The sequence below is a fragment of the Myodes glareolus genome, chromosome 1, assembly GCF_982192425.1.
Source record: "Myodes glareolus chromosome 1, mMyoGla1.1, whole genome shotgun sequence".
In the NCBI taxonomy this organism is placed as follows: domain Eukaryota; kingdom Metazoa; phylum Chordata; class Mammalia; order Rodentia; family Cricetidae; genus Myodes; species Myodes glareolus.
In genome coordinates, this window is record NC_142026.1 from 64655197 (window position 1) to 64682758 (window position 27562).

General features: G+C 52.1%; 2 protein-coding genes across 4 annotated transcripts; one reads left to right on the forward strand and one right to left on the reverse strand.

Moving 5' to 3' along the window:
• Nucleotides 1-105: 105 nt before the first annotated feature.
• Nucleotides 106-20578, forward strand: Ccdc61 (coiled-coil domain containing 61). Of its 3 annotated transcripts, none has more exons than XM_085693111.2 (14): nucleotides 106-244; nucleotides 7405-7563; nucleotides 7803-7885; nucleotides 10135-10292; nucleotides 12470-12643; nucleotides 17428-17638; nucleotides 17727-17809; nucleotides 18233-18399; nucleotides 18496-18571; nucleotides 18814-18956; nucleotides 19041-19119; nucleotides 19287-19347; nucleotides 20051-20123; nucleotides 20281-20578. In XM_085693111.2, exons 2-14 carry the CDS (start codon nucleotides 7416-7418, stop codon nucleotides 20376-20378), a joined length of 1554 nt encoding a protein of 517 aa, XP_085549237.2. In that variant the 5' UTR covers nucleotides 106-244; nucleotides 7405-7415; the 3' UTR covers nucleotides 20379-20578. The 3 variants fall into 3 exon arrangements, with proteins under 3 accessions (XP_085549237.2, XP_085549241.2, XP_085549244.2); XM_085693115.2 differs by having other exon boundaries at nucleotides 193-323; XM_085693118.2 differs by lacking the exon at nucleotides 106-244 and adding an exon at nucleotides 313-452.
• Nucleotides 20579-20941: 363 nt separating this feature from the next.
• Nucleotides 20942-25440, reverse strand: Pglyrp1 (peptidoglycan recognition protein 1). The gene is made up of 3 exons (XM_048433400.3): nucleotides 25089-25440; nucleotides 22015-22136; nucleotides 20942-21225 (listed from the first exon to the last, which is right to left on the reverse strand). Exons 1-3 carry the CDS (start codon nucleotides 25334-25336, stop codon nucleotides 21047-21049), a joined length of 549 nt encoding a protein of 182 aa, XP_048289357.3. The 5' UTR covers nucleotides 25337-25440; the 3' UTR covers nucleotides 20942-21046.
• Nucleotides 25441-27562: the final 2122 nt, after the last annotated feature.

Genomic DNA, 27562 nt, shown 5'->3' on the forward strand with positions numbered 1-27562 from the left:
CCATCAGAAAGGAGACCGACGCCGCGGAGGGCTCCTTACACGCCTCTCCCAGATAGACTAATAGCAAGCTCGGGAAGGCGGGTTCTCCTCTGGGGGCGGGACAGAGTGACGGACGTCATTTTTGACTTATGGAAACATGACCGCCGGTAAGGTCAGACCAATCATAAGTGAGAAGGCCGGATCTGGGGCGGAGCTGAAACTTCGGCGGTTGAACCGCTCGTGAAGTGGGGACTCCGCGGAGAAGGTGAGCGGCGGCATCACGGGTACAAGTGCGGGCGCCAGGCGGGGACAGTGGGGATCCCCGGAGCTCCACTTCCACACAGGTGCGCACCTGGTCCTGTGCAAGCTGGAGATTTCACAGGGTCTTTAATGTGCCAGCCATGTTGTCACTCGCGAGACACGCGATTAGAACATAGAGGTCCCGTGTCGAATACTGCACCGGAGTTTGTGAGGTAGAGCATTGTTATGCGCACACCACGCGGAGTGGAAGAGGGGGGGATACCCGTGATGCCGTGGAATCTGAACTTGATTCGGGTTGGAGGGTGGGGATAGGTGAGACAGGGGGCAGGAGCTCTCCAGGGTTGAGGGGTGTGTCCTGTGGGCAGGTGGCGTTCCCAGCGTGCGCTCTGAGCAAGTTATTTTACATGATGTCACTTTTAATTTTCCACGCTTTTTTTTTTGCGGTGCTAGATATCAAATCCAGCCTTGTGCATGTTAGTCAGGAGTTATCACAGTACTACTGAGCTACATCCATGCCCAAGAATAAACTTTTGTTTTGAGTCAGAGTCTTACTATGTAGCCCCTGGACCGCCTGGAGTCCAATTTAGAGCCGGCAGGTCTCGAACGCATAGAAATTGTGTGTGTACTCAACTGTGTGTTTGGTGATGGGGGGAGGGATTTGTATCACAGGATGGGTGTGGAGGTCAGAGGACAACTTTGGTTCTCTCCTTCTACTGTAGACCCTGGGTTCTAGGGTCAAACTCAGGTCTCAAGGTTTGCACAGCACAGAGTTTTATCCGTTGAGTCATGTGGACAGCCCCGAAGGAACTGAAACATCTTGACAAACCGTGCAGTGGCGTCCAGGTACTAGAGAGACTGAGGCCAGCCTGGGCTACAGAGTGAGTTTGAGGCCTGCCTTGACTACATAGGGATGCCTTGTCTCAAAAGCAAAGCAAAGCAAAGCAAAGCAAAACAAAACGAGAAGAGTGTGGGGTCTGGTATCTGTTTGCCCAAGTTGGAGTTCTGGTTCTCTCTTGTTCTTACCACTGAAATCACTATGGCTTTGGGCAAATTGTTTAATCCGTTGGAGCTCAAACTTCATGTTGTGTGGAATCACTTTTTCTATACCAATTCCATCACCCTGTTTACTCAGTAGTGTCTGCCAGATGTTTTTTTCCAGCATCTATCTCTGCCCTGAACACTACACTATATCCAAAGACCAGCTCTTCTTTGCTTGAAAGCCCAGCTGACATGCAGTTATTCCCAAACAATCCTTTGGTGTCCCCATTCAGCATGGCAGACCCTTCCTTTTAGGTACTTAGGAGTTAGTTGTCCATCATTCCTTCCTTTCCCTCTCATTAAATGTATATATATATATATATATATATATATATATATATATATATATATACATGTATATGTATATTAGTTTGGAAAGTAAATCTCGTCTGGGACTGATGTTGGTGGTACACACCTATCATAATCGTGGCACGCCAGAGTCTAAGAGAGGAAGACTGTGAGTTCAAAGCCAGCCTTGGCTACTTGGTGAGAACCTATCTCACCAAGGATGGATGCTTGTCTGGCTTGTGTGAAGTCCCGGGTTTGATCCCCAGCTCCAGATAGGTCAGGTGTGTGATGAGCCCCTGTAATCCCAGACCTTGGGAGGTGGAGGATAAGGAGTTCAAGGAGAGCCTGGGTTATATGAGGCCTCTTCGCAAGCAAGCAAAAGGTCAGATCATGTTCCTCTGTTACTCCTTCCTGTCTCCTGCTCACTCTTCCATAGTCTCCATCTGCTCACAGGATCTCCAGGTCATCCGGAACTTTGTTCCCCTCCCCCTTCATAGCCCTATACCTTTGGGAGGGCCTTGCTTGTGCTCTTGGGGCCATGAAGTCTTGGTGTCCTTTGTACATCGCAAATACATGCCCTTCCATCTGGATTGGCTTCCCTCAGGTGTCTGAGTGGCTACCCCCGTTCCTATCTTTTTCAGTTCAGGTAGGAGCATCATGAGCCCTTGCTGACTGCCAGTCCAGTCACCTGGTTTTCCTTTGTCTCTGTCATAGCCACTAAGTCCTTTGTTCCACCTGTGGGCTTCTCAGATCTGCCTACTAGTGTTGGGTTCCACTGTGCTCCTGAAGAGCACAAAGGTATGGAAATAGATACCATGCTACAATTAACTACCCTTCCTCTGGTCTGCCCATGGTGGATGGTGAGCTGGTGGCCTGGGTGGGGCTCCTTCCTGGCCATGGAGTCAGGTGCAGTAATAAACTGAGCCTGGAGAGTGAGAAGGACTGGGCCAAAACATTGTTCCTTGGTGTCCCCTGTTAGATTGGCACTGAAGGGACAGTAAGAACGACAATTAGAAAAGTTTGTTTTTATTTGTATTGTTAGGGAATTGAACATGGAGTCTTGTACAGGATGGGCTAGTGCTGTATGACTGACCCTTGGCCCCGACTTTTTTTTTTCTTCGAGACAGGGTTTCTCTGTGTAGTCGTGGCTGTCCTGGAACTCACTTTGTAGTCCAGTCTGGCCTTGAACTCACAAAGATCCACCTTCTCTTCCCGAGTGCTGGGATTAAAGGTGTGCACCCCCACCGCCCCAGGCTCTTACTTGTGGATTCTAGGCAAGCTAGCTGCCTTCTGCTGAGCCATGCTTGCAGATTTTTGGGATGAAGATTAAGTGGCCTTTGGGCTGTTAACTAAGAGTGGTGGTAAGGGCCAGACCCTGTAGGGAGCACATTAGGTGCATTGACTAATTCAGTCCTCATGAAAGTCCTATGAGGTCAGCGTACTTTTCCCCAATTTTATGTGTGTGTGTAAATATATGTATAATACACAAATACACACACACACACACACATATATATATATATATGTATATGTATATATATTTGTGCTATCTGTGATTGAGCCCAGGGCCTCACACATGCTAGGTAAGATCCCTACCACTAGGCTACATCTCTAATCTTTTTTGAGACTGGGTCTCCCTAAGTCACCCAGCATGGCCTTGACCTCACTGTTGCCCAGGCTGGTCCTAGACTTTTGTTTCCACATCCAGCCTGTTGCTAGCAGGCCTTTGACCCCAGGCCTGGCTTTATCTGCACTTTACTAAGGCAGAAGAATGCCAAGAGGTGGCAAGTGCCTTACTCGTGGCACACTGGGGAGTGAGGAGCTTTGGTCTGAAGCTGTGAGTTCCCAGCCTGCAGCCCTGATTGTGAGGTGTGAGCCATGAGCGTGAGTCAGGAGTGAGTCAATCCCGCAGCACCTTGGGAGGGAAGGACTGTGTTGGAACGCATAGCTGGACTGTGAGGAGGAGATGGCTGCTGTGCCTAGCTGTCGGAGCCTCAGTTTCATGGTCTGTAAAATGGGGTATGATTGTAATACCTACCAGAGTGCAGAATTAGGATGAGGCATTGGTTAGTGTGTTTTCGGGACACACCGGGTGTGCTGGGGAAACTGCATGGTATACTGTAGTGGTCTAGATTGTGGGGTGTCCTATAATTGATTCTAGCCGAAGACAGAGATACCACGTTCAGTGGCCTGAAGGGCTTTTGTTGTTGTATACTCCTGGGGGACAGTGGATGGGGAAGAACAGGGGTGAAGGAGGAGGGAGCTCTGACCAGCTCATATTCATCCAGCGCTGGGAGGTCGACTCAGAGTGGGGTGGAAGTCAGGCTCTGTGTCACAGTGTGTGGCAGTCCTGTGAGCTCAGTGAGGCTGGAGATGGGGGAAGTGTGAGGTGGCTGCTGGGCTGGGGACAGTGATGGTGATGGTGGGGTGTGGTGGTATGATGGTTCTTTGGGGAGCCCAGTGTGGAAGGTTCTCTTTCCTGCATTGGGGTGAAGACTGAAATTTTGGAGCACAGTTTGGGAGGAGGAGCCAGTGTCAGTGACTTAGCCTTGGAAAAAAAGTTAGGATTCCCTGAGTGAAAGATAGTAAGGAGAGGGCTGGGGGCTTGGAGATTGTGAGGGCGACCTCAGTATCCCGCGGCTGCGGAAGGAGGGGTCACTCACTGAGTGCTCCAGGTGTGTGTACCTCAGTGTCTGCAGAGGGAGGGGGTCACTGGGGTGCTCCAGGTGTGTAGCTGCGGAGGGAGGGGTCACTCACTGAGTGCTCCAGGTGTGTGTACCTCAGTGTCTGCAGAGGGAGGGGGTCACTGGGGTGCTCCAGGTGTGTGGCTGCGGAGGGAGGGGGTCACTGGGGTGCTCCAGGTGTGTGGCTGCGGAGGGAGGGGGTCACTGGGATGCTCCAGGTGTGTGTACCTCAGTGTCTGCAGAGGGAGGGGGTCACTGGGGTGCTCCAGGTGTGTGGCTGCAGGGGGAGGGGGTCACTGGGATGCTCCAGGTGTGTGTACCTCAGTGTCTGCAGAGGGAGGGGGTCACTGGGGTGCTCCAGGTCTGTGACTGCGGAGGGAGGGGGTCACTGGGGTGCTCCAGGTGTGTGGCTGCGGAGGGAGGGGGTCACTGGGGTGCTCCAGGTGTGTGGCTGCAGAGGGAGGGGGTCACTGGGGTGCTCCAGGTGTGTGGCTGCTGAGGGAGGGGGTCACTGGGGTGCTCCAGGTGTGTGGCTGCGGAGGGAGGGGGTCACTGGGATGCTCCAGGTGTGTGTACCTCAGTGTCTGCAGAGGGAGGGGGTCACTGGGGTGCTCCAGGTGTGTGGCTGCAGGGGGAGGGGGTCTCTGGGGTGCTCCAGGTGTGTGGCTGCGGAGGGAGGGGGTCACTGGGTGCTCCAGGTCTGTGACTGCGGAGGGAGGGGGTCACTGGGGTGCTCCAGGTGTGTGGCTGCAGAGGGAGGGGGTCACTGGGGTGCTCCAGGTGTGTGGCTGCAGAGGGAGGGGGTCACTGGGGTGCTCCAGGTGTGTGGCTGCGGAGGGAGGGGGTCACTGGGGTGCTCCAGGTGTGTGGCTGCGGAGGGAGGGGGTCACTGGGTGCTCCAGGTCTGTGACTGCGGAGGGAGGGGGTCACTGGGGTGCTCCAGGTGTGTGGCTGCGGAGGGAGGGGGTCACTGGGGTGCTCCAGGTGTGTGGCTGCAGAGGGAGGGGGTCACTGGGGTGCTCCAGGTGTGTGGCTGCAGAGGGAGGGGGTCACTGGGGTGCTCCAGGTGTGTGGCTGCGGAGGGAGGGGGTCACTGGGGTGCTCCAGGTGTGTGGCTGCGGAGGGAGGGGGTCACTGGGGTGCTCCAGGTGTGTGGCTGCGGAGGGAGGGGGTCACTGGGGTGCTCCAGGTGTGTGGCTGCAGAGGGAGGGGGTCACTGGGGTGCTTCAGGTGTGTGGCTGCAGAGGGAGGGGGTCACTGGGTGCTCCAGGTCTGTGGCTGCGGAGGGAATGGGCACTGGGGCGCTCCAGGTGTGTGTACCTCAGTGTTCTGCGGCTGTGGAGGGAGTGGACCACTCACAGGTGCTCCAGGTGCTGTGTAGGGTTGGGATGTGATCAAGGACTGACGAGGGTGGAGCCTCTATGCTAGAATGCTGGTCAGAAGGTGAGTCGAAGAAGAGGGGCAAGGAGAGACTTGGGATACACTTGAAGTCAGTGACCAGGATGAACTGTGGGTCCTTTAGTGAGCAGGTCTAGAGGGAGGGGATCTGGAGGGAGCGAGAGACTCAGAGGCTGTCCAAGGGAAGAGAGGTGAGGAATGAGTGTAGGGGTGGGGCAGGGGTGTTAGACAGTTTGGGCAGAATCCAGGTGAAATATGGGGGAGATGGAACACGGGGAAAGTGGGGTGCACGTGGGCTACCTTGAACATGTGAGCAGACTTGAAACCGAATAAAGGGGGGCATGACAATTCAGATAGAAAATGCAGGGGTCGGGGTCCTAGGAGAATGTGAAAGTGGGGGCCGATGTAGGGAGAAGCAGTGTGCTGGGAGAATAGGATGGAGCAGGGATCTTTACAAAGAGAGGGGCTTGGTTTCCGCTCTGTGACAGGGAGCACACAGGCCAGGGAAGTGGAGGTCTGCCCAGGGGAGGGCGTCCTGAGTCCAGGGGAGGAATGAGTGTTGGATTTGTGGGGTTCGTGTCTGGCAATAGCTAAGGGATGGTTTCTATGCCTTCAAGAAGCGTTGGGAGGGAGGCGTGCATTGGGGGAAGAGTCGATTTTAGGTCTATTATTCAGAGGCTGAATGTCTGGGACTGAGGTGGTGGGTGGGAGTGGGCACAGGGTACTGGGCAGGGATGCGGGGCCTAGGTAGTACAGGGTGTTGGACTAGGCCAGATTGGCAGTAGGGACAAGGGAGGCAGTACCTTGAGCACAGTTTCCCAGGCATTCCACCTCCAGTGCCCTAGTAACGTTTTGTGGTGGCCCTGACTGGTCCGCGGAGCTGAGGGGCGGGGTCTGTGGGTGGGGCCTGGAACTCTGGCACTGGATTGTGGGTCAAGTTAGAAAGGGCAGCAGCACCACAGAGATTAATTAGTACTTCAGGCTTAAGAACTAGAAAGTGGAAGCATAATTGGTGGGGTCTTTTAGGTTTTATGGAGCCCTCCAAAACGTTCCAGAAACCTGAATTCCAAGCCAGCATGGGCTGCTTGTGTGCTCCCAAAACTTCTGTCCCCAAACCAAACTAAACCACAACCAAAATGCAGACTCTTGCCACTACAAAAATCCAAAGTGGGAGCTCTGTGTTGTTGCCGCGTTTTGTTTTGAGAATAGAGTTTCTGTCTTGGGGTCTTGTTACATAGCTTAGGCTGGCCTCAAACTGTTGGCTGCATTTCTTACCTCCGTCTGAGTGCTGGGATAGCTGGGGTGCACCACCATAGCGAGCTGAGAGTCAGTTCCTGGATCCACTGTTCATCTCAGGAGAATGACTTCATTGTTCTGCGCTTCATTCCTCGTCTGAAAAATGAGTTTAAAAATTGACACCTTCTTCCCAGAGCTGTTGGGAGAGTTAAACCTGATAACGACAAGAAGAGCGCAAAGAACAACTGGGCGTGGCAATCCCAGCACTCGGGAGGCTGATGGGGGAGAATCCTGAGTTCTGAGCCAGAGCTACAGAGTGAGACCCAGTCTCAGAAAGGCCAAGGTTGAGGGGCTGGAGAGATGGCTTAGCGGGTGTGAGCACTGGCTGCTCTTCCAAAGAACCTGGGTTCAATTTTCAGCACCCACACGGCAGCTCACAACTGTGTGTAACGCCAGTCCTTTGTACTCTGAAGATACTAGATGTCCATCTCTAGGTCTCTGTTTTGTTCCTCCTCTCCAGGGACCCTGGCCATGGACCAGCCAGCTGGCCTGCAAGTGGACTACATCTTCCGGGGTGTGGAGCATGCTGTGCGGGTGGTGGTTTCGGGGCAGGTGCTGGAGCTGGAGGTGGAGGACCGGATGACCGCTGACCAGTGGCGTGGCGAGTTCGATGCCAGCTGTGAGTGTGCCTGCTGGGGTGGGCTTCCCTCCCCACCCCAGGTCAGCTTTTTCCTAAAGCTGAGGTTGAGCCCAGTTGTGCTCCTGCCTCTTCTGAAGCTCTCCAAGGTGGGAAAGGAGTGTGACCCCATTGAGCTGGCCAGAGACAATGAGGGCTGGGCAGAACTGGAGAAATTGAGCATATTGCCTTTGGGCTGGGTAAGTGGTCAGATCTCAGGAGGAACTTTTCTTCCCACCCAGTCATTGAAGATTTGACTCACAAGACGGGGAACTTCAAACAGTTCAGCATTTTCTGTAACATGCTGGAGTCGGCCCTCACCCAGGTAGGCACCAGTGTCAGGGACCGGGAGCTTTCTGTTGCCCAGAGTTTGGGGTGTGGGGCTGTGGAAGGGCTGCCTCGTGTGTGAAGGGTGTTTGGCCTTCAGAGCTTCTTCTGCGCACGCCAGTGATCACTTATGATTCAGGTGACTGTTGTTTTCACATAGAAAATTGAGATTGTGGGGCTGGGGGTGTGGCTCCAGGGTGGAGTGCTTGCTTAGTGTGCACAGAGCCCCCAGTTGGATCACCAGCACCTCATTATTTGGGCATGGTGGTGTCTGCTTATAATCCTGGAGCTTAAGTAGTGGAGGCCGGAGAATGAGCGGTTCAAGGTCATCCTTGAGTACTGTCTTAGTCAGGGTTTCTGTTGCTGTGAAGAGACACCATGACCACACTGACTTCATGAAGAAAACATTTAATTGAGGTGACTTGCTTACAGTTTCAGAGGTTCAGTCCATTATCATCATGGCAGGGAGCATGGCAGCATGCAGGCAGATGTGGTACTGGAGTAGTCGCTCATCTTGCAGGCAACAGGAAATGGTCTGACATGCTGGGTGGTATCCTGAGCATAGGAAACCTCAAAGCCTGCCCCCACAGTGACACACTTCCACTAACAAGGCCATACCCACTCCAACAAGGCCACACTGCTTAATAGTGCCAATCCCTATGAGGTCATGGGGGCCAATTACATTCAAACTACCACAGTTACAAGTGAGATTGAGGCCAGTTTGCATGCAAAAGACCCTGTCTCAGACAAAACAAAATAAGTAAACAAGTAGTGTTGAGGAGTGCTGGAAGGATGGCTTGTGGTTGACAGTCCTTGCTTCAGGAGGACCCGAGTTCGGTTCCCAGCACCCATTTCAGGCAGCTCACAGCCGCCTGACACTTCGTGTCCAGTGGTTCCTGCAACATCCTCTGGCCTCCGAGGGCACCCACACTCGCCATACATACCCTGACATAGACGCAGAATTAAAATGAAAATAAATCTTAAAACCAAAAAAAAAAAAAAAGAAAAGAGAAAGAAAAAAAAAAAGGAAAGTAGGTTGGGTCACAAAGGAGAAAGAGAAAACCACTCCACTCTTGATGTTCTTGTTAAGATATTGGTGAAGGCTTCAGAACTGGCCTAGAAAGTAAAAAGGTGTTTGAGTGGCTGGCCCGGTGACCTGGGTCCATCTCCAGGGTCCACCTGGTGGAAGGACAGAGCAGAACACTGAAAGTTGTCCTCTGACCTCCACACGTGGCACCAGAATGCAAGCACACGGGAGCTGGAGAGATGGCTCAGTGGTCAAGAGCACCGACTGCTCTTCTAGAGGACCTGGGTTTGATTCCCAGCACCAACATGGCAGCCCACAACTGTCTATGATTCCAAGATCTGACACAGACATACATGCAGGCAAAACACCAATGCATATAAAATAAAAATAAATCAAGAATGCAAGTATGGACACCACATATACACTAACTATTAAATAAAATATATAATAAATTCTATATTAAAAGTACTGGTGAAATCAATCCAACTTTTCTTCATTTCTCTCTCTTCACATGAATACATGTGACTGTTTTTACAGATATATAATTATATGTAGTTCATACATTTTTCTAAAGAATTGTGAACTTTATTTTTTTTTTTTGAAACACTGTCTCATGTAGCCCAGGTTGCCCTGGAACCCCTTGAACTCACTGTGTAGCCGGGGATGACCCTGAACTCCTCATCCTCATGCTTCTGTCTTCTAGGACCGGGATTACAGATTGAGGCAGCATTTGGTGGCCTGGCTTATGCAGTTCTGGGGTGGAGCCCAGGGCTCCGTGTCAGACAAGCATGCTACCAGCTGAGCCTCAGTCCCAGTATTTGATAAGAATTTAGCCACCCGGGCTAGAGAGACGCCTCAGTGGTTAAGAGAGCTTGCTGCTCTTGCAGAGGTCATAGGTTGGGTCCCAGTACCCATACCGGGTTGCTTACAATAGTACCAAGCAGTGGGCCACCTGATGTGGGTGCTTCAGAAGAATAGCGCACCCATAACCATTGAGCTGTCGTCTCACCAGCCCCCTGGATAGCAGTTCTCAGATAGTGGACTGCGCTTCTGTGCTAGCATGCTAAGCCTGGACAGGTGTAGCTGCCAGGTGGAATCTGCCGCCTCATCAGGCAGCTCCAATTGCACACCTGCCATCCCCGCACCGGGGAGGCAGAGGCAGGAGGACCGAGAGGGTGGCTGTGAGCATCCTTGGCACCTCCCATCCTCTTTTCCCACAGAGCAGTGAGTCCGTCACCCTGGACCTGCTCACTTACACAGACCTGGAGTCCCTGCGGAGCCGCAAGCTGGGGGGCCGCCCGGGCACCCTGGCCCCCAGGTCGGCACAGCTCAACTCCAAGCGCTACCTCATCCTCATCTATTCCGTGGAGTTTGACAGGTGGGCACAGTGGCTGGCTGAGGGCCCAGGTCGGTGGGCAGGGTGGGAGGAGCCCCTGGTGCCAGGTGACTAAGATGCAGTTATTTCACCTGCAGGTCTGTGACCTCTGTCATTTTACTGTTGTGACTGGGTACAAGTGGCAGAATGATCATTGCCTGTACCTCAGTATTTCTTGTATGCAGCTGAGTCCAGGGCTTTGCACATGGCAGGCAAGCACTGCCACTGAGCTACAGCCCCAACATGCTTCAAACGTAATGATTTATTCCCCAGCCAGACATCCAAACTGCAGTTCAACTTACTATTAGGGGCATAAGATCTTTCTGTTTGTTTTTTGTGTACTTGCTTGCCTTTTTTTTTGTTTGTTTGTTTGTTTGTTTTTTGTTTTTTGAGACAGGATCTCTCTATGTAGCCCTGGCTGTTCTGGAACCCACTATGTAGCTCAGGCTGGTGCTGAACTCACAGAAATCTGCCTGTCTCTGCTTCCTGAGTGCTGGGATTAAAGGTGTAACTTTGTAGCCTAGGCTGGTTTAGAACTCACAGTGCCTGGACTTGAACTAACAGTGTTCCTCTTGCCTCACCTTCTCAAGTGTTGAGATTACAAGTGTGCATCACCTTGGCTGGCTTCTAAATTGTTTTTGCTTTTGACACATGACATATCTTTTGTAGCCTTGACTTATTTAGAACTCATAATGTAACCCAGACCGGCCTCTGTGAGAGTCCTTCTGCTTCAGCCTCCCAAGGTGTTCGCAGCCTGTACCACTGTACCTGGCTAAGGGATGCTTTCTTTTTGTGTACATGTGTGTGTGTGTGTGTGTTTAATTTTTAAAATCTTTGTATGTTTAATATGTTGGCCCCCTTTTATAATCCTACCCTTATCTCTTCACGGTCACAGAGGCTGCTGGGCCTCTAGCCTTGTGTCTTCATCAAAACAGGAAGAAAAGGAACAGGGCTCACCAGACTTCCCGTAGAATTGGTTTAAGTGCTCATAGCTGGGAACTGAACCCCAGTCCTCTGGAAGAGCAGCCAGTGGTCGTAACTGCTGAGCTGTCTCTCCAGCCCCTTCCCTTTACTTTTTTTTTCTTTAAAATCTGTTTTATGTGTATGAATGTTTTATGTGTATGTCTGTACACCACCTGCTTGTAGTGCCTGCAGAGTCCAGAAGAGGGCGTCTGGGATCCCCTCACGTGCAATTACAGTTGGTCCTGGGAGCTGAACCTGGCTCCTCTGTAAGAACAACATGTGTTTTAAACATTGAGCCATCTCTGGTCATTCTCTGTCCTCCTTTATTTTATTTTATTTTAACTTTTGTTTTGGTTTTTAAGGCAGAGTTTCTCTGTGTAGCCCTGACTGCCCTGGAACTCACTCTGTAAACCAGGCTGGCCTAGAATTCAGAGATTCGCCTGCCTTTGCCTCCTGGGTGCTGGAATTAAAGCCACCACCACCTGGGTCCTTTATTATTTTTAAGAGAGAGTCTTGCTATGTAGCCCAGCCTGGCCATGAACTCATGGCTGTCCTCTTGCCTTAGCCTCCTGAGAACTGGGATTACACCTGGTTGGTAATGGCTCTTGAGTAGCTGGGCAACAGGGTCACTGCCCTGGTGTCTGGGCTAGCAAGCCGAAGTCAGAAATCCTGTAGGAGCTGTGGTGAGTGGGACAGCAAGCACCTGAAGGCATCCTGTAATGTCCCCAGCCCAGGGCTGACTCAGCTCAGGCCATCTGGTGTCTCCAGAGTAGTGTCTGGGGCTTAAGTAACAGTGCCTCCCCTGAAGACATGACAGGACAGTCAGTTGGCACTGCACGGGTCCTGTCAAGCCCTGAGTCCAAGCTTGGAATCCTGAGACATCTGGGTGTGACTGGCTGGCATGGTAGTTTGTGGACAAAGAACCCAGAGCCAACTGCTTTCCCAGCACTTGGGAGGCAGAAGCAGGTGGATCTCTGAGTTCTAGGTCAGCCTGGACTATGTAGAGAGTTCCAGGACATCCAGGGTCACACAGTGAGATCCTGCCACAAGAACCCAAACAAGCAAAGCTCTCAAAACATAAAACAAAACAAAACAAAACACCAAACAAGAATACAAACTTTTGGGACTCTGTGTGCATGTGTTCTTTGGCTCGGAGATCTGTGTCTTCGTGTGGATTTTGGCCTCTGAGACTCCGTGGTTCTGATCCCCTCTCTCAGGATTCATTACCCGCTGCCCCTCCCGTACCAGGGCAAGCCGGACCCTGTGGTCCTGCAGGGCATCATCCGCTCACTGAAGGAGGAGCTGGGCCGCCTTCGCGGGCTGGATGGCGGCCAGGACGCTCGTGATACTCGTGATACTCGGGAGACAGAGATCTGGCACCTGAGGGAGCAGTGAGTCTGGGGATGTGTGTGGTGGGTGTGGGTGTGGTGGGCGGGATAGGCACCGCCTTTTTCCTTCTGAACCCCGCCTCTCTGCCTTTTGTTGGGTGCTGGGGATTCAGTGGTGATTGATAGCCCTGGCGCTGCCTTCCTGGGCCCCTAGGACAGTGAGAAGGACGTTCAGCGTGTGTGGGTGTGTGGGATCGGGAGGGAATCCCAAAAAAAGGTGCGGAAGCAGGAGCACCATCAGTAAAGGCGATGTTAAATAGGCTGGAAGAGCGGCTGGATAGCCTTCACCCAGCCTCATGCTGCCTGGCTCCCTGCCTGGGGGGCCTAGCCCAGTGGCAATGGACGTTAATCAACAACCACGTAATCGTGTTATCCGCTACGGAGGAGGCAGAAAAGGTAGCTGTGCCCAGGGCCCAATAGGTAGGTTAGGTGAAGGAGTTAGAGAAGAGTGTTCTAGGCAGTGGGTACGGCATGTGCAAAGTCCTCAGCTGTGAGGGAGGGTGGAAAGAGTGAAGGCTTCTGGGATACTCCCCACTCCTGCTGTGTTCTGTCATCTGGAGGCAGGGATTTGGTCTCTACCTGGAGGTGGCCAATTCTTGAGGAGGAATAGTGACATTAAAAAAATATTATTGTACCATATGCATGGTGTGTGTGTGCACGCGCGTACACATGTGCACGCACCATGGCATGTGGAGTTGGTTCTCTCTCCATATTTTCATGGCTTCCAGGGATCAAACTCAGGTTGTCAGGCTTGTATCTTTGAATGGCAGGCATCCTTACCCACTGAGCCATCTTGCTGGCTCATTTCTTTTTTTTTCCCCTTTTGAGACAAGGCCTCATCTATTCAAGACTGGCTTCAAACTCTCAATCTAGTCAAGGATGACTTTGAACTTCTGGTCATCCTTCCTCCAGATCTGGGTGTCCATGGACTTATATGCATAGGCCACCAGACTTGGCTTATGTAGTCCTGGGATTGAACCCAGGGCATCATGTATGCTAGCTAGCCAAACCACACTTCAGTCCCCATATTACTTTTACTTTTTTTAAGATTGATTTTTATTATGTATTATGTCTGTGAGAGGGTATGTGCCTATGTGCCCATGGAAGGCAGAAGTGGTTACCCTCACAGAACCCTGTGAGATAGACATTGCTCTCACCGCCATGGCAAGAAGCCCAGAGGGCTAGGGAACTTTCCCAGGGCACAGCCAGGCTAGACCTTAGATGCAGCCAGCACTTCTGCATTGTTGGAGGTGCCAGCCTAGACTGAGTGCCAATTGCTGCCAGAGAAGAATGACCTTCTCTCACTTGGGAGTACACTGGGTAGCAGGACCCATGGGCGCTGCTGAGCAGAGGTGGAGGAAGGACACAGTGGGAGTCTGAGGAACTTACCCTCCACCCAAGTCATCTCCCAGGTTGGCCACAAGGTGGCGATCTCTACCCATCAACAGAACTGGTAAGGGTTTTTCTTGAAATCTCAGTGTGTCCTCCCTGTCGGTTCTAACTCTGCCTCCGCCTCCTTCTCTTGGAGACAGGGCCTTGCTTCTGAGGGAGAATGCTGCCCCATAGGGCGGTGATTCAGTCAGAAGGTAGAGGGTCATTCCAACAAGTGCTGGCTCTGCAGAGGCTGGTGCTGGGAAGGGCATGATGGAGGGTGCATGTGAGTATGTGAGTGTGTGTGTGTGTGTGTGTGTGTGTGTGTGTGTGTGTGTGTGTGAGAGAGAGAGAGAGAGAGAGAGAGAGAGAGAGAGAGAGAGAGAAAGTGAAAGAGAGAGAACCTATTTAAAAAAACCCCTATTTTTTTATGTGTTTACCAGGTAGACCAGTCTATCCCTGAACTTTCAGCAATCCTCCTGCCTCTGCCGCCCGAATGCACCACCGTGTTTTGCTCTTGTCTTGTTCCCTCCTCCCTTTCTCCCTTCATCCTTGTCTGAGACAAGATTTCTCTGTGTAACCCTGGCTGTACTAGAACTCGCTTTATAGACCAGGCTGGCCCTGAACTCAGAGGTCTACCTGATTCTGCCTCCTGAGTGCTTGGATTAAAGGTGTGACCACCACGTTTTGCCAATTCTTGAAACTGTTGGCCAGACTGATGTCTTCTGAGGAGATGATCTAATTCCATGATTCTTTCTGCTTTTGCTAGCTGGGGCAAAGAAGTCCATTTTCCCCAGGAGTGGCACAGTCAGTGCCAAGTGTCTTTTCACACCTGTGACAGAATGCTTAGCTGGCCCTCATCCTCCACAGACACCAGCGGCTTTTGTGGTCATGGCCATTATGAACTCCTGAATTTGAAGTTAATTGTGCTTGTGTTGGTTCCCTTTGACTGCTGTGACAAAATGCCTCAGATTTGGTGGGTTGCTGGGCACGGTGGTGTACACCTTTAATCCTAGCATCGGGAGGCAGAAACAGGCGTATCTGGAGGTCAGCCTGGTCTACAGAGCAAGTTCCCAGGCTCCAAAGCTACAGAGAAACCCTGTCTTGAAAACCCAAAAACCCAAAAACCATTGCAGTGGATTGTGAGTGGCTCCTCTGGTAAAGGTGCTCGCCACCAAGCCTGCTGCAGTCTCTGGAACCCACGTGGTGGAAGGGGGGAAGTCCCGCCAGTTGTTCTCTGACCGCCACGTGAGTGCTCTGACACGAGGGTGTTTTTGTGTGCATCCACACAAATACATGCAATAAAAAGGAAAACCAAAAGACAAACCACTGGAAGTGTGTTCTGTCTCCCTCTGGAGGCCGGCGTCGGGGATGGTGTTTGCTGGGCTGCAGTGTAGGCTTCAGTGGAGCCATCCTCCCGTATCTCCTTGGGAGAATCCCTTTCTTGTCTCTCTGGCACCTGGGAGCTGCTGCTGTTCTAGGCTTGTGTCCTGGTAGTCTGATCTGGGCTGTGTGGACACACTCCCCTCTCCCCTCTGTGATTCTAATCTCAGGTTGTGATTATGTTTAGGGCCTGCCCTGCTGATTCAGGAGAATCAGTTTATCTTACCACCCATACCAGATTTGTAAAAGTCCCTTTTCGCTAAATAGTGGAACGTTCACAGGTTCCAGGAGAAGGCCCTGCATATCTTTGGGCATGTGGGGCCAGTATTCAGCTCACCACAGATGTGATCTAATTCATTCACTGCAACAGATTTTTGTTCGCATGTTAGTGTTGTCTTTGACCAGGTGGAACTGTTCTATATCCTTTTAGAAGGGCCTCAGTAATCTTCTCTGTTTTGCTTTTTAAATGCCAGATGTAGAACTCTGAGCTTGTGCATGCTAGGCAAGTGTTCTTTCACTGAGCTATACCCTCACTGGGGGATTCTAGGCAGGGGCTCTACCACTATTTTTCCAAGACATTTTATTTCTTTTATTGGGAGCCAATGTTAGCATGAGCTGTTCATTGCAAGTGCTCACTGTCTTTGGGCTGTACTTAGTTTTTTTTCCTTTTCTTTCTTTTCTTTCTCTATCTCTCTTTTTTTTTAGTGGATAGTGTCAGAAGACAGACACACTTTTAGAAGGAGAATATACTGTCTGTTCTTTTTCCTTGATTTTACACCCATTTTTCTGATGAAAAATCGTAGTTTTGTTATGTTAGTAACAATTTTTTTTAATTCCATATAAAACCAATGCAGGGGGCTGGAGAGATGGCTAAACGATTAAGAGCATTGACGGCTCTTCCAGAGGTCCTGAGTTCAATTCCCAGCAACCACGTGGTGGCTCACAACCATCCGTAGTAAGATCTGGTGCCCTCTTCTGGCTTGTAGGCGCACATGCAGACAGAATACTGTATGTTTAATAAATGAATAAATCTTAAAAAATAATACCAATGCAATCACTAATGAGGCTTCCGAATAAAGGTTAGATTTTTTTTTTGCAGCCTCTTTTGCCCTAAAGCTCCGTATCCCACTTGCTAAAAGTCTGTGTTTTAGTCACATCATATAACTCTGCAGTTACTCCACCTTTGATATACATTTATGTTTTTTGGAGCCTGCTGACCGCCCCATTCCCTTGATTCTGGTGATAGGTCCTGAGGCAGGAGGAGCACCTGAACTCAGAAATTCAAGATCAGCCTGGACAATATAGCCAGAGTCTGTCTCTACATAAAGTATTTTCGTAGTTCAGAGTCAAAGTTGGAAAAGGGTACACCAAGAGAGGTCCAGTTTCTCCATCTGGTCCCTCTTGCTCCTCCATTACCCACTGGCAACCCTTCTCTATTTGAAAGTTTTTTATGTTTCCTATGTTTTTAAAAATATGAACATACATAGACAATTTATAACCCCTTTCATTCCTTTTTTTTAATAAAAAAGGGACTTGGTAAATACATTCTGCACTTTTTAAATTAGTGAAAATCAGCCCTCAACCCTTTTTATGGCAGCGCTTCACTGTGTATGAGCCACAGAACCCAATTAGTTGCTATTTATAAACAGCAGCAAGGAAAAGCTCGTGTATGTGGTGTTTTCTTAAGAATCATCGAGCAGGGTAGCAACCTAATCAGTTGTTATTGGGTGGTGATAAGATCTGACTGGGAAAGTCTTGGAGGTGTGAGCAAGGATACGAGGGCTAGGCTTGCAGCAGGCAGTTTGAGCCTTGTCTCTATACTGACCTCTTCACTAGGGGAGATGTGCCTGGGTGTGTGTGGAGTGGATGAAGGCGAAGAAGTAGCCTCAGCATCCTTCCTGCCTGAGGGAAGTTGACAGGACCAGACCCCTTCCTGGGAACTGCACTTCTCTTTCCTGGAGGGTCTCGGGGACTGCCTCCTGTGGAGTAGTGGGGAGCAGCTCATGGTGCTTGGGTCCTCTCCCCGCTCTCAGGGTGACCCGCCTGGCATCAGAGAAGCGCGAGCTGGAGGTGCAGCTGAGTCGCTCCAGAGAGGAGGCACTGGCCGGGCGGGCTGCTCGCCAGGAGGCCGAGGCACTGCGCGGGCTGGTGCGGGGCCTGGAGCTGGAGCTTCGGCAGGAGCGTGGCCTCGGGAGCAGGGCTGCGAGTCGTCGCAGCCAGGATTGCCGCCGCCTGGCCAAGGAGGTGAGGGGGCAGAGCCGGGGAGGGGGCGCCTCCCTGAGCTTTGGCTTGGTCTGGACTTCGGCGTTTTCCTCTCCGCTTCCCTCCGCAGCTCGAGGAGGTGAAGGCCTCTGAGCGTAGCCTGAGAGCTCGGCTGAAGACGCTCAACACTGAGCTGGCCATGTACAGAAGGGGGTGAGAGGTGGGGCTGATGGGGTGTGTGTGTGGGAAGCTCAGAAATGGGGGGAGTCAGGTAAGGTGATTTTGGGGGAGGTGGGCGGGGCCTGTGGAGAATTAGGTGGGGCCTGGAGGTAGGTTTGGGGTGGAGCCCGAGGGCCTATTGATCCCAGCGGGAGGAAACAGGGAGGTGTCTGCTGTCCTGGCTTGGCAAGGGAGACTTAGAAGGAAGACCTCAGGGTGTAGGAAGTAAGGAAGTGGCGGGTCCTGGAAAAGGACTCGGAGAAGGTGAGGTATAGGAAGGTGTGGTGATCCTGGGTGGGAAGGTTTGCGGAGATAAGATAGAAGAAGGTGGGCCTCAGGTGCAGAGGAGGTGTGTGTGGCCTCAGGGTGGGAATGGGCTGGCGGGTGCAAAGCTGACTGCGGACTTGGTGCTCCCAGGAGACGCACTCTGCCTGCGCCGGTTCCAGGCCGGGGGGATCGAGCTTCGTCGTCCCGGGAGCGCTCCACGTCTCGCGGCCGCGCGGCCACTCGGTCCTCGTCGCGGGAGAGCGGTCGTGGGGCCAGGGGTCGCGGCCAGCCAGCACGCCCCTCGCCTTCGCCCACAGGTCTGTGGCTGCCCCGCCCTGTGGTGGGGAGGCGGGATGGGGGCTAGGGCCCACAGAAGGCGGTATGAGAGTCAGCCTCCTCCCCACACTGTCTAGGTGGTCGTGCGCCCCGTTTTGACCCCACAGCCTTTGTGAAAGCCAAGGAGAAGAAGCAGAGAGAGATTAGGATGAAGTAAGTCTGTGTCTGTTTCCCACCCCGGCTCTGTGCTTGGTCCGGACCTCATCTCCCACCTGTCACCAACTGCACACTCAGCCACCTCTCTTGGCCCCGTCCCCTCCTGACCTCGTTCTGCTCTCGTAACCCCTCGGGTGCAGTGTTTGTTTCTCCACTCTCACCTGTCCCCACATGACCTCTGGCGGGCCATGGGTTCTGTGGCTCCCTTCCCGGCACACCTCTAGTCTCTGGATTTCTAGGCAGCAACAGCAGCGGAACCGAATGGGCAGTGGAGGAAGCGGGGACGGTCCGTCCGTCTCATGGTCTCACCAGGCTCGGCCCGCTGCTGCTGTGACAGGTCGAGGGGACGCCGCCAACCGCTCACGAAACCGCAGCTCCTCGGGTAACCTGCTGGAAGAGGCACTGTGGGCGGGCGGTAGGCGGGCCAGGTGACCCGCCGGGCCTAATGACCTCCGTCTCCCTCTAGTGGACAGTTTCCGCAGCCGCTGCTCGTCGGTTAGCTCCTGCAGCGAGCTGGAGGATTTCTCTGAGTCGGTTTCCAGGAGGTAAAACTGGGGAAGGACTCTCTGAAAAGGGCGCCTCGGGGGAGAGTGGAAGCAGCCTTTTACATGGTCATTAGGTGACAGAGGCTGGAGGTCTTAAAACCACAAAGATGGGTCAGGATGGAGATACCAAAGATGCTCTATGGTCCTTGATTGCCTTCTTTTCTCAGCCGTCGCTGCCGTGGCCGTGGGAAACCACCCAGCCCCACACCCTGGAGCGGGTCCAAGACGGTGAGGATCATTCCTGGCTGGGAGAAGGGAAGGGTAGTATTAAGCCATAGGTGACTAACCATCATCATCTATGAGTGTGTTGTCCTGGGGGGGGGGACCAGATTGTAGATTGTAGAGGGAACTCTAGAATGATTCTGGAAGCAGGGTGCTTGGGGCCCTGAGACTGGCGGGCAAAAATCTTAGTGACCACAGTATGTTTCGAGATTCAGATGTTGAATGAGGCTCGGCATTAGAATGCCCATCTAGCACAAGGACCCAGGTTCCATATATACTGTGTGTGATGGTACTGGTGGGCCTGTGAACCCAGCATTCAGGTGGAGGCAGGAGGATCCAAAGTTTAAAGCCAACCTTAGCTACAGAGTGAATTTGGGCTATATGAGATCTTGTGTCTGAAAGAAAGGAAAAGGCTCTTTTCCTCAAATTATGCCACTCTCTCCTCCTCGCGTGTGACCGGGTGTTTTTGGAGCCTCTTCTGCTAGTGTGTGACCAGGGTGCTTTTGGAGCCTCTCCTGCTTGTGGGTGACTGAGGATGTTTGACAAGCTTCCCTGTGCCTCAGGCTTTACCAGTTCACCCCTTGGAGGGCTCTTGTGTCAGGAGCTCTTGCTACAGTGGTGACTTGCAGATCCTTGGGTTCAGAATCCCCATGGGACTTGGGGGATACGGAAGGGCTTGCCTGACCCCTTTCCTGCCTCTTGTCTTTAGAAGTCTACCACCCGAGAACGCAGCAATCACCAGAGACACCTGACCAGTTCTGGGGGCTGGGTCCCCATCAAAGGTGAGCCTGGGGTTCCATATTTATCCCTTTTTTCCCTCTCTCCATCATCCCAGACCCCTCTGGGGTGGTAATAAGGGCAGTTAATTGGCTCCTTGCTGCTTTAGGCCCTTGATGGTCCCCCCCTCCCAGCACACCAACCCCTCTTCTGCTTTCCCAGAGTACAGCTCTGACTACCAGGGAGCTGACATGGCCGAAATAGATGCCCGCCTGAAGGCTTTGCAAGAATACATGAACAGACTGGACACGCGGTCATGACACTGGAGAGGTGGTACCCCCGATTTCCCATTCTACCTTCAGGGGTTCTGGTGTGGAGGTGGCACCTCTCCCATGCTCCACACCTCTCGGTGCTCCTGGAGTCTCAGGTGTGTGAAGACCTGACTCCCCCCTCTCTCCCAATAATGCATTCTAGGAGAAGAGGCTCTGTGTATTTTGTAAATAAATGTGGTTGTTCTTGGCCCTTGGCTTATGATTCAAGGGTAGGAAAGGAGTAGGAAGAAATGAGGATGGGCTGATAATGGGGACTGAAAGTGTATCTGGCCGGTCTGTGACCTGGAGGCAGGTGGGCACTAGAACTCTCCAGAGAAGTTCAAGCAAAGTCAGTATGTCTGGCCATTTGGCAGGGTAGTGGTGTCTTGCAGCGTGGTCCACATTGTCTGGTTCTTTTGAACTGCTGTGGGTGATACTGGGGCCTGCTTGGTGTTGAGATCTCTAGGTTCTAAGCTGTGATGTTGCTTCTGAGCCAGGGTCTCTGGGTTTTGATTCATTCAGCATTGGGCCTTGTGTGGGAGAGATAGTGAAGGGGTCATGTGACACAGGAGCATGGCCGATGCTATTTCTTTATTGGTGGGGTCACTGGGAGGACAGAGGGGGTGAGGAGGGAGCAGGTGGTAGGAGGGATTCCAGAGTGGTGGCTACACCCAGCCTCACTCGCGGTAGTTCTTCCAGTGTTGGATGACTTCATAGAGTTGGTCGCCTGGAGAGAGTGTGCTTTGCACATCTCGGTGTCCTTTGACCTCATAGTTGGATCTCAGGAAGCCCTGAGCCACCCCACATTCCAGAAGATTCAAGGCGGCACGGAGGGCCCGCTTTGGGGGTACCCGCTCTGCAAGGGGAGGGCAAGATACAGGGAGTTAGACTGGGGCGTCTTGAAGGGCAGAGAGGTAAGGGATGGTTGTGAACTGCCCTCTGCCTCAGTTTCCTCATTCCCATAGGGCTGTGGTGGATAAAATAATTAACTTTCGATCAACCACCATAGGGAGCCTGCCCAGCCCGGAGGAGACCTTAGCAAAACATCGCCTGCTATGTTGCTGCTTGGCCCTGACTGTCTCTGCTCCCAGGCCCCAGGGTCCGGCCCACGCAAAAAGATATGTCTATTAAATATATCTTTGGTGCCTCAGGAATTAACTGGTTGATTGGAGACAGTTCCTATCCCAGGCTGGCCTGGGTCTCCCCGTGTAGCTGAGAAGGATTGGCTTGAACTGATTTTGCTACTGTCCCCCAGTGTTGGGATTAATGTGTGCATCCCATGCTGTCAGTGTGGTGCTTGAGGTTTGAGCTCAGGGTGATGTGCATGGTAGGCAGGGACTCTACCAACCAAGCTATAGTTGTAGCCCTGTTTTGTTTTTTTGAGACAGGATCTTATTCTATGGTGTAGGCTGACATCAAACTCACAATCCTTTTGTTTCCACCTGAGGAGTGTTGGGATTATAGCTGTTTACTACTACGGTTCTGTCCTCCCGCCCTTAACTTAGTATTGATCAGCCACTCCTAGCATAGGGTCCCAATGGCCTCATTATCCAAAGAGAAAAACGAGGTCATGAGCATATAGGTGGCAGAGCCTGTGAGTCCCTTCTCCCCATACCACCCCCAGCCCAGGGTGCTGGGTGCTTACCCATGTAGTTGCCCATGAAGGTGATGCCGATAGATATGGGGTTCCAGGTGGGCCCTGTGTGGTCACCCTTGATGTTCCAGCCTCGGCCTTCGTACACATGACCGTCCTCTCCAATGAGGAAGCTGTGGAGGAGGGGCAGAGCTTGATGAGCGTAGGAGGGACTTCCCCCAACATCAGTCATCTTCTGTAGTACTAAGGCAGCCACACCCGTTTATGGATGGTACCCTGTTTCTTGCCGAGCACAGCTGTGTAAATACTTAATACTTTTTCCTCATCTTTGTAGCAGCTGGTGAGTTGCTACCCCTAGGTAGGTAGGATCAGTATTTAAGGTGACACAAATCTCCTTGTTACCCACACTGCAAACCCAGTTGTGTGGATAAGGTTGGAATTCATTGTTTCCCCAAGCCTCTGAATTCACCTCGTCCCCCATCAAGCCCCTGGGGGTGGCACTACTGCCTTCCCATAGCCCAAATTGATAACCAGGGACCCACTCTGTGCCACTTAATTGCACAAAGTCACAGCCTCAGCGGCCCTACCCCTCAGGAGTCTGCCGCTGGGCCAGTGAGATGGCTCATCCAGTACAGGCCCTTTGCCAAGCTTGGCAACCGAGTTCTGTCTCTGAGACCAATGTGGTGACAGGCGCAAACTGACCGACACCTGCAGGTTGTCCTCTGACCTCCATACCGAGTTGTGCCATGTGCCCACCTCAGCTAAGTAAATAAGTGTAAATAAAAGAGAGTTTTCAAATTAGTTTGTTCTTGTTCCAACCTGCCTTGGTTCTTAGGGTCCTCGGGTATTAGGATTGTGGACTCAAGGGTAGAGGCTACATCGACCTCTTTGGAGGTTTCGAATCCTAGCACAGTAGATCTGTGCGTTTCATTTACTGACCAAGTCTCAATGGAGGACACCCCCCATCCCCAGGACACCTTGGAGTCGGGGCAGCCGCCTGGAGTTGGTTGGATGCTTGAGGATTCAGCCTCTGAGGTGCTGATGAAGCCCAGGATGATGCAACTAGGAGTTCCAGCCTGTCTGCCACCTAGGAAGCTAACTCACAGCCTGCCTCGGAAGAGATGGGATCCAGAGGGGACATGGGGACCCAGGGCTAGGCTCAGTCAGCTTAGTGTCCTGGCAAGGTGCCAGCCTTGGTGAAGGATTCTCTTACAGAAGAGTAGGGGACACTTTGTGTGTGTGAGGCAGAGCCTGTCTCCTGCACAGGGACAAAAGCCCTGTCTCACTTTCGGAAGACAGCAGACCACCAGCAGCAAGGGTAGAGGTGAGCCATCGACTGATTCCTGCATCCCCTTTGCTTTGTGATGCCCTAGCCACATTTGCAGCACTGCGTTGGGGTGGAGGTGCTGTGGTTTTACAGGGATGTCTGTAAGCCTCAGCCACCATCACAATGGGCATAGTCAAGAGCTGGCTCAGTGGTTAAGGGTGCTTGCTGTGCTTATAGAAGACCCGGGTTTGATTCCCAGCACCCATATGGTGGCTCACAACCTATACTCCGACTTCCAGGGGATCCAGTATCCTCTTCTGACCTATGAGGGCTCTTGTACACACTGGTACACAGACTTACACTCAGGCATACACAGAGACAACCCCCCCCAAACAAAACAACCAAAATCTCCATTTACAGGCAAAGAAAGTGAGGTTCACATAATGTGATTTTGCTTCTCTGTAGGACTGTGGCCCTAGGTCAGTCTTCCCTAGTTCCCACTTCAGTTCCCAGCAGCAGCTTTAATGTTGGAGCCTTAGAATGATTAAAATCTCAGGTGGAAAGTCTTGGGGACACCCCCAGGCATCTGACCCTTTGGTTTTGGCAGAGCAATCGGGTAGGCTTGGAACCAGCATTTCCAGTAAATTCTGCAGGCGATATGGCTCTTAGCGTATAGGAGTCACAGGATTCAAATGTTCCTGTTGGAAACAGACTCAGGTGTAGTATAGTCTGTGACACTGAAAAGAAGCCTGTGTGACTGATGGGTGTGTCCCCCGGGGCCCATCCACGCAGCCCCAGCTCTCTGGTGGTCAGTCAGAGGGAGCCTACTAACACTTGGGCTGGTCTATGCCTCTCCCCCACCTAGAACCTTCTGTGGGTATTGTCTGACCTCTGTCTTCACCATGACCTGCCTCAGGCCTGGTCTTTGACAGAATCTTCTAGCACTTGTCTCTGTGCTGCACCCCCATCCCCAGCTTCCCTCTGTGTCTCCTAGAGCCACATCAAAGCCACAGGATGCCATCCCTCACTTGGGGATCTGGATTCTGTTACCCTTGTCTATCCTGCCCCCACCCCTTTTTGGAGATAGGATCTTGTTATGAAGCCCGGGCTGTCCTTGAACTCGTAGTAATCCTCCCAGCCTCCCATGTTATCTCAGTGCTGGGGTAACAGGCATCTCCATGACTAGCACAGCCAGCCTATTTTCTCTCTGTTAAAACACGCGCGCGCGCGCGTGTGTGTGTGCGTGTGTGTGTGTGTGTGATGTATGTGTGGATGGCAGAGCAATCATTGGTTCATCAGTAGTCGGTTCTCTCCTACCCAGGTTAGAACTCAGGATGTTAGGCTTGCTGGCGAGTACCTTTACTTGCTGAACCATCTAGAAGTCCTTTTCCTGTGCATTCTGTTTCCATCCTGAACCCATCTTTTTTCTGTCTTTATGCACACAGGACTATAGTGATATGTTCCTAGCAATGGACCCATCTGGAACTCTGGCACATGGAAGACATTTGCTCATAGATTTGGTACCATATGCTAGCCAGTTTTCCGGGTGTTTGGTATTAGGGGCCCCAATCCCATTGGCCTTTGCAGAAGAGGAAGTTGAGCCCAGGGCAACAATTTCCCTATGTAGTCCCCTGCCCTGGGTCTCTGGCAGCAAATATGCCCACTGATGCCAGGGCTTGGTGCGAGGCTCAGTCAGCCTGGCGTTGTCCTGGCAAGGCCCGGGCTTTTAGAAAACTGTTTCCTTATGAGCTATAGAGGTGACACCTTGGTGTGCGTGAGTGAGGCAAAGCTTGCCTTTTCCCACAGCACCCAAGGGAGACAGATCCAGCATCAGGAGTCCCACCCACTCTGTACTCACTTGTAGGCCACATCACACCAGCCTAGGTTGCTCATGTGGTAATGCTGCACATTGCGGGCCTGCTGCTCACAGGAGGCCGGGCTGCTGCAGGTGCTGCCAGCTGTGTGTGAGATCACCACATAGCGAACCGGGTGCTGCAGGCGCTGGGAGCACTCAGATGGCCGGGCCTTCCACTCGCTGCGGGGCACCACGAAACTGCAGGAGGTGCCCAGGCCCAGGAGGCTAAGGAGAGTCCAGGCAAGCAACATGTTGGATACAGCGGACAGCACTCTGGACTGTGTATGAGTCAGGCCCTCCTGTGGAGTTTTATCATCTGGGGCAGGGGGGTGGCATGAAGGGCTTGCTTCACACCTGGGCGGGACTTTACTTGTCACGGATGACCTTAGTCTCAGCTTCCTCTTTGGGCAAGGGTGGGACAGCAATATGGCCTTTGCTCAGATTGTGAGATGGGGGGGGGGGCTGGCAGAAGATAGAAACTTCCTTATTGGGAAGAGCACAGAAGACCAAGTCATTGTGGTTTTCTGGAATTACCAAGACTTGGATCTCGGCCCAACTTTGTGTCTTCTCAGGGAGATCATTGTGTAACCTTTCAGGAAGTTGCTTAGGTGAGGGACCTCAAACTTCGGCATAGACTTCCTTTCTTTAGGTGGAGCATAACAAAGGAACCTTTTAAAAATATATGTATGTATGTATTTATATTTGATCTTGTGTAGCTTGACTTCACTATCTAGACAAAGATAACCTTGAACTGAAATGACATGAGTTTGCAGCCGCTGTGCCTGGCTGCTGATTCCCTTGGGTCCAAGTCTAAAGATGCTCAACCCTACTAGCCAAGAGGCTAAGATGTGGAAGCCCCTTTCACAGCTTTCAGTGGACTCGGAGACTGGACATTGCTGCGTGAGAAATGGCAGACACTAGTGCCTCTTGTCCTGAGTCAGAATCAGAGCCAGGCTGCCTGCGCCTGAACTCCAGCCCTCGCCAATGCCTTCACCATTCTGTACCTATTTCTTCAATATGGAGATGGTAGCAAGGTTTCTGACTCCCAGAGTTGATCAGGCATTGTATGAATGGACTGGGTTTTGGCCCCTGAATGTCTGGCACATAGTGTCATCACCACTACTCCCTCAGGTTAGCTCTTGTCTGTGATGTGGTTTGCATGGGTGACCGTAGCTGTTCCATTCTGGAGAGAAGGGACTCTGAATGTAGAGGGTCACAGTCACTTCATTCAGGTCACACGGAGCGGTTTCCTGGAGCTCCTCTCATGCCTGGCTCCTACTCCCATGCCTCTCCATAACACATGGGGAAATCAGGGCAGACCGCCTGCCTTCCTGTCTGCTTTGCTCACACTTTAAATGATTTTGGGTAGTCCTCTCATGGAGCTTCTCATTCTCCAGGGAGCTTTCTTGTTTTTCTTCAATAAATCTGTGTTTACTCTGCTCAAAAGTAATACTTTTTGTCATGCTACAGGTGGTACTCAGGGCCTGTGCATGGAAGGTAAGCACTTTACCGCTGAGTCCCCACCCCCTCACTGGGGGATTCTAGGCAGGGGCTTGACCACTGAGCCATGCCCCAGCCCCTCACTGGGGGATTCTAGGCAGGGGCTCTACCACTGAGCCATGCCCCAGCCCCTCACTGGGGGATTCTAGGCAGGAGCTCTACCACTGAGCCATGCTCTGTTAACTTAATGTTAAGGTTCCAAGCTCCTGATTTCTTGAGGTTCTTCTCTTTGGCATTTCTACAGGGTCCCCATGGGAACAGAATCAGCCAAGCATGTTCAGCGTGTTCAGGTGTAGCAAGAAAGGAAGGGTTTTGTGGGTGATTGGGCATAGCTGGGGTAAGGGAAGCACATGCTGTTGGGAATGGTGAGGCATTTGGATTCACTGTAAGGGTCTGAGAAGTGACTAAATATTATTCATGTTGGGGATGACCCTCAGAAAAAGCCTTGTCAGATCTGAGATGTGGTCTCCCAGGGCCAGAGTACATTCTGGGAGACCACCGAAGAGCACACACAGTTCAGGTGGAAGGAGGTAGTGCGAGGTGGAGGGATTAGAAATAATGGAAGTGGCTCAGTGAGTAAGAGTACATACGACTCTCCAGAGGGCCTGAGTGCTCACGGCACCCACAGCAGGGTCTCATAACCACCTGTCATTCCAGTTCCAGGGAATCAGGTTTCTTAATCAGTCGTGTGTGTGTGTGTGTGTGTGTGTGTGTGTGTGTGTGTGTGTGTGTGCAAACAGACACAGACACAGAAAAGCTAGTGAGGAGAGCCACATGACTTGGTGGTGGACCATACATCATTTCAATCATCCAGTAACTGCTGAGTACTTGTGCCGTGCTGAGCACCATCTGGGGGTCTGGGTGTAAGCAGAGAAGGGACAAGAGTGCTTGCATTCCCTGGTGTGACGAAGAAAATATGCTTTTTTTTTTGAAACCAGGGTTTCTCTGTAGCTTTGGAGCTATGCTTTTTTTTTGTT

Coding starts and splice junctions, on each gene's coding strand:
- Ccdc61 (XM_085693111.2), top strand. CDS start 7,416: ATGGACCAGCCAGCTGGCCTGCAAGTGGACTACATCTTCCGGGGTGTG. Junction 7,564..7,802: donor TGGCGAGTTCGATGCCAGCT/GTGAGTGTGCCT, acceptor CTTCCCACCCAG/TCATTGAAGATTTGACTCAC. Junction 19,348..20,050: donor CCTGGAGCGGGTCCAAGACG/GTGAGGATCATT, acceptor TCTTGTCTTTAG/AAGTCTACCACCCGAGAACG.
- Pglyrp1 (XM_048433400.3), bottom strand. CDS start 25,336: ATGTTGCTTGCCTGGACTCTCCTTAGCCTCCTGGGCCTGGGCACCTCC. Junction 22,137..25,088: donor TGGTGTGATGTGGCCTACAA/GTGAGTACAGAG, acceptor CCTCCTCCACAG/CTTCCTCATTGGAGAGGACG. Junction 21,226..22,014: donor CTTCATGGGCAACTACATGG/GTAAGCACCCAG, acceptor CTCCCCTTGCAG/AGCGGGTACCCCCAAAGCGG.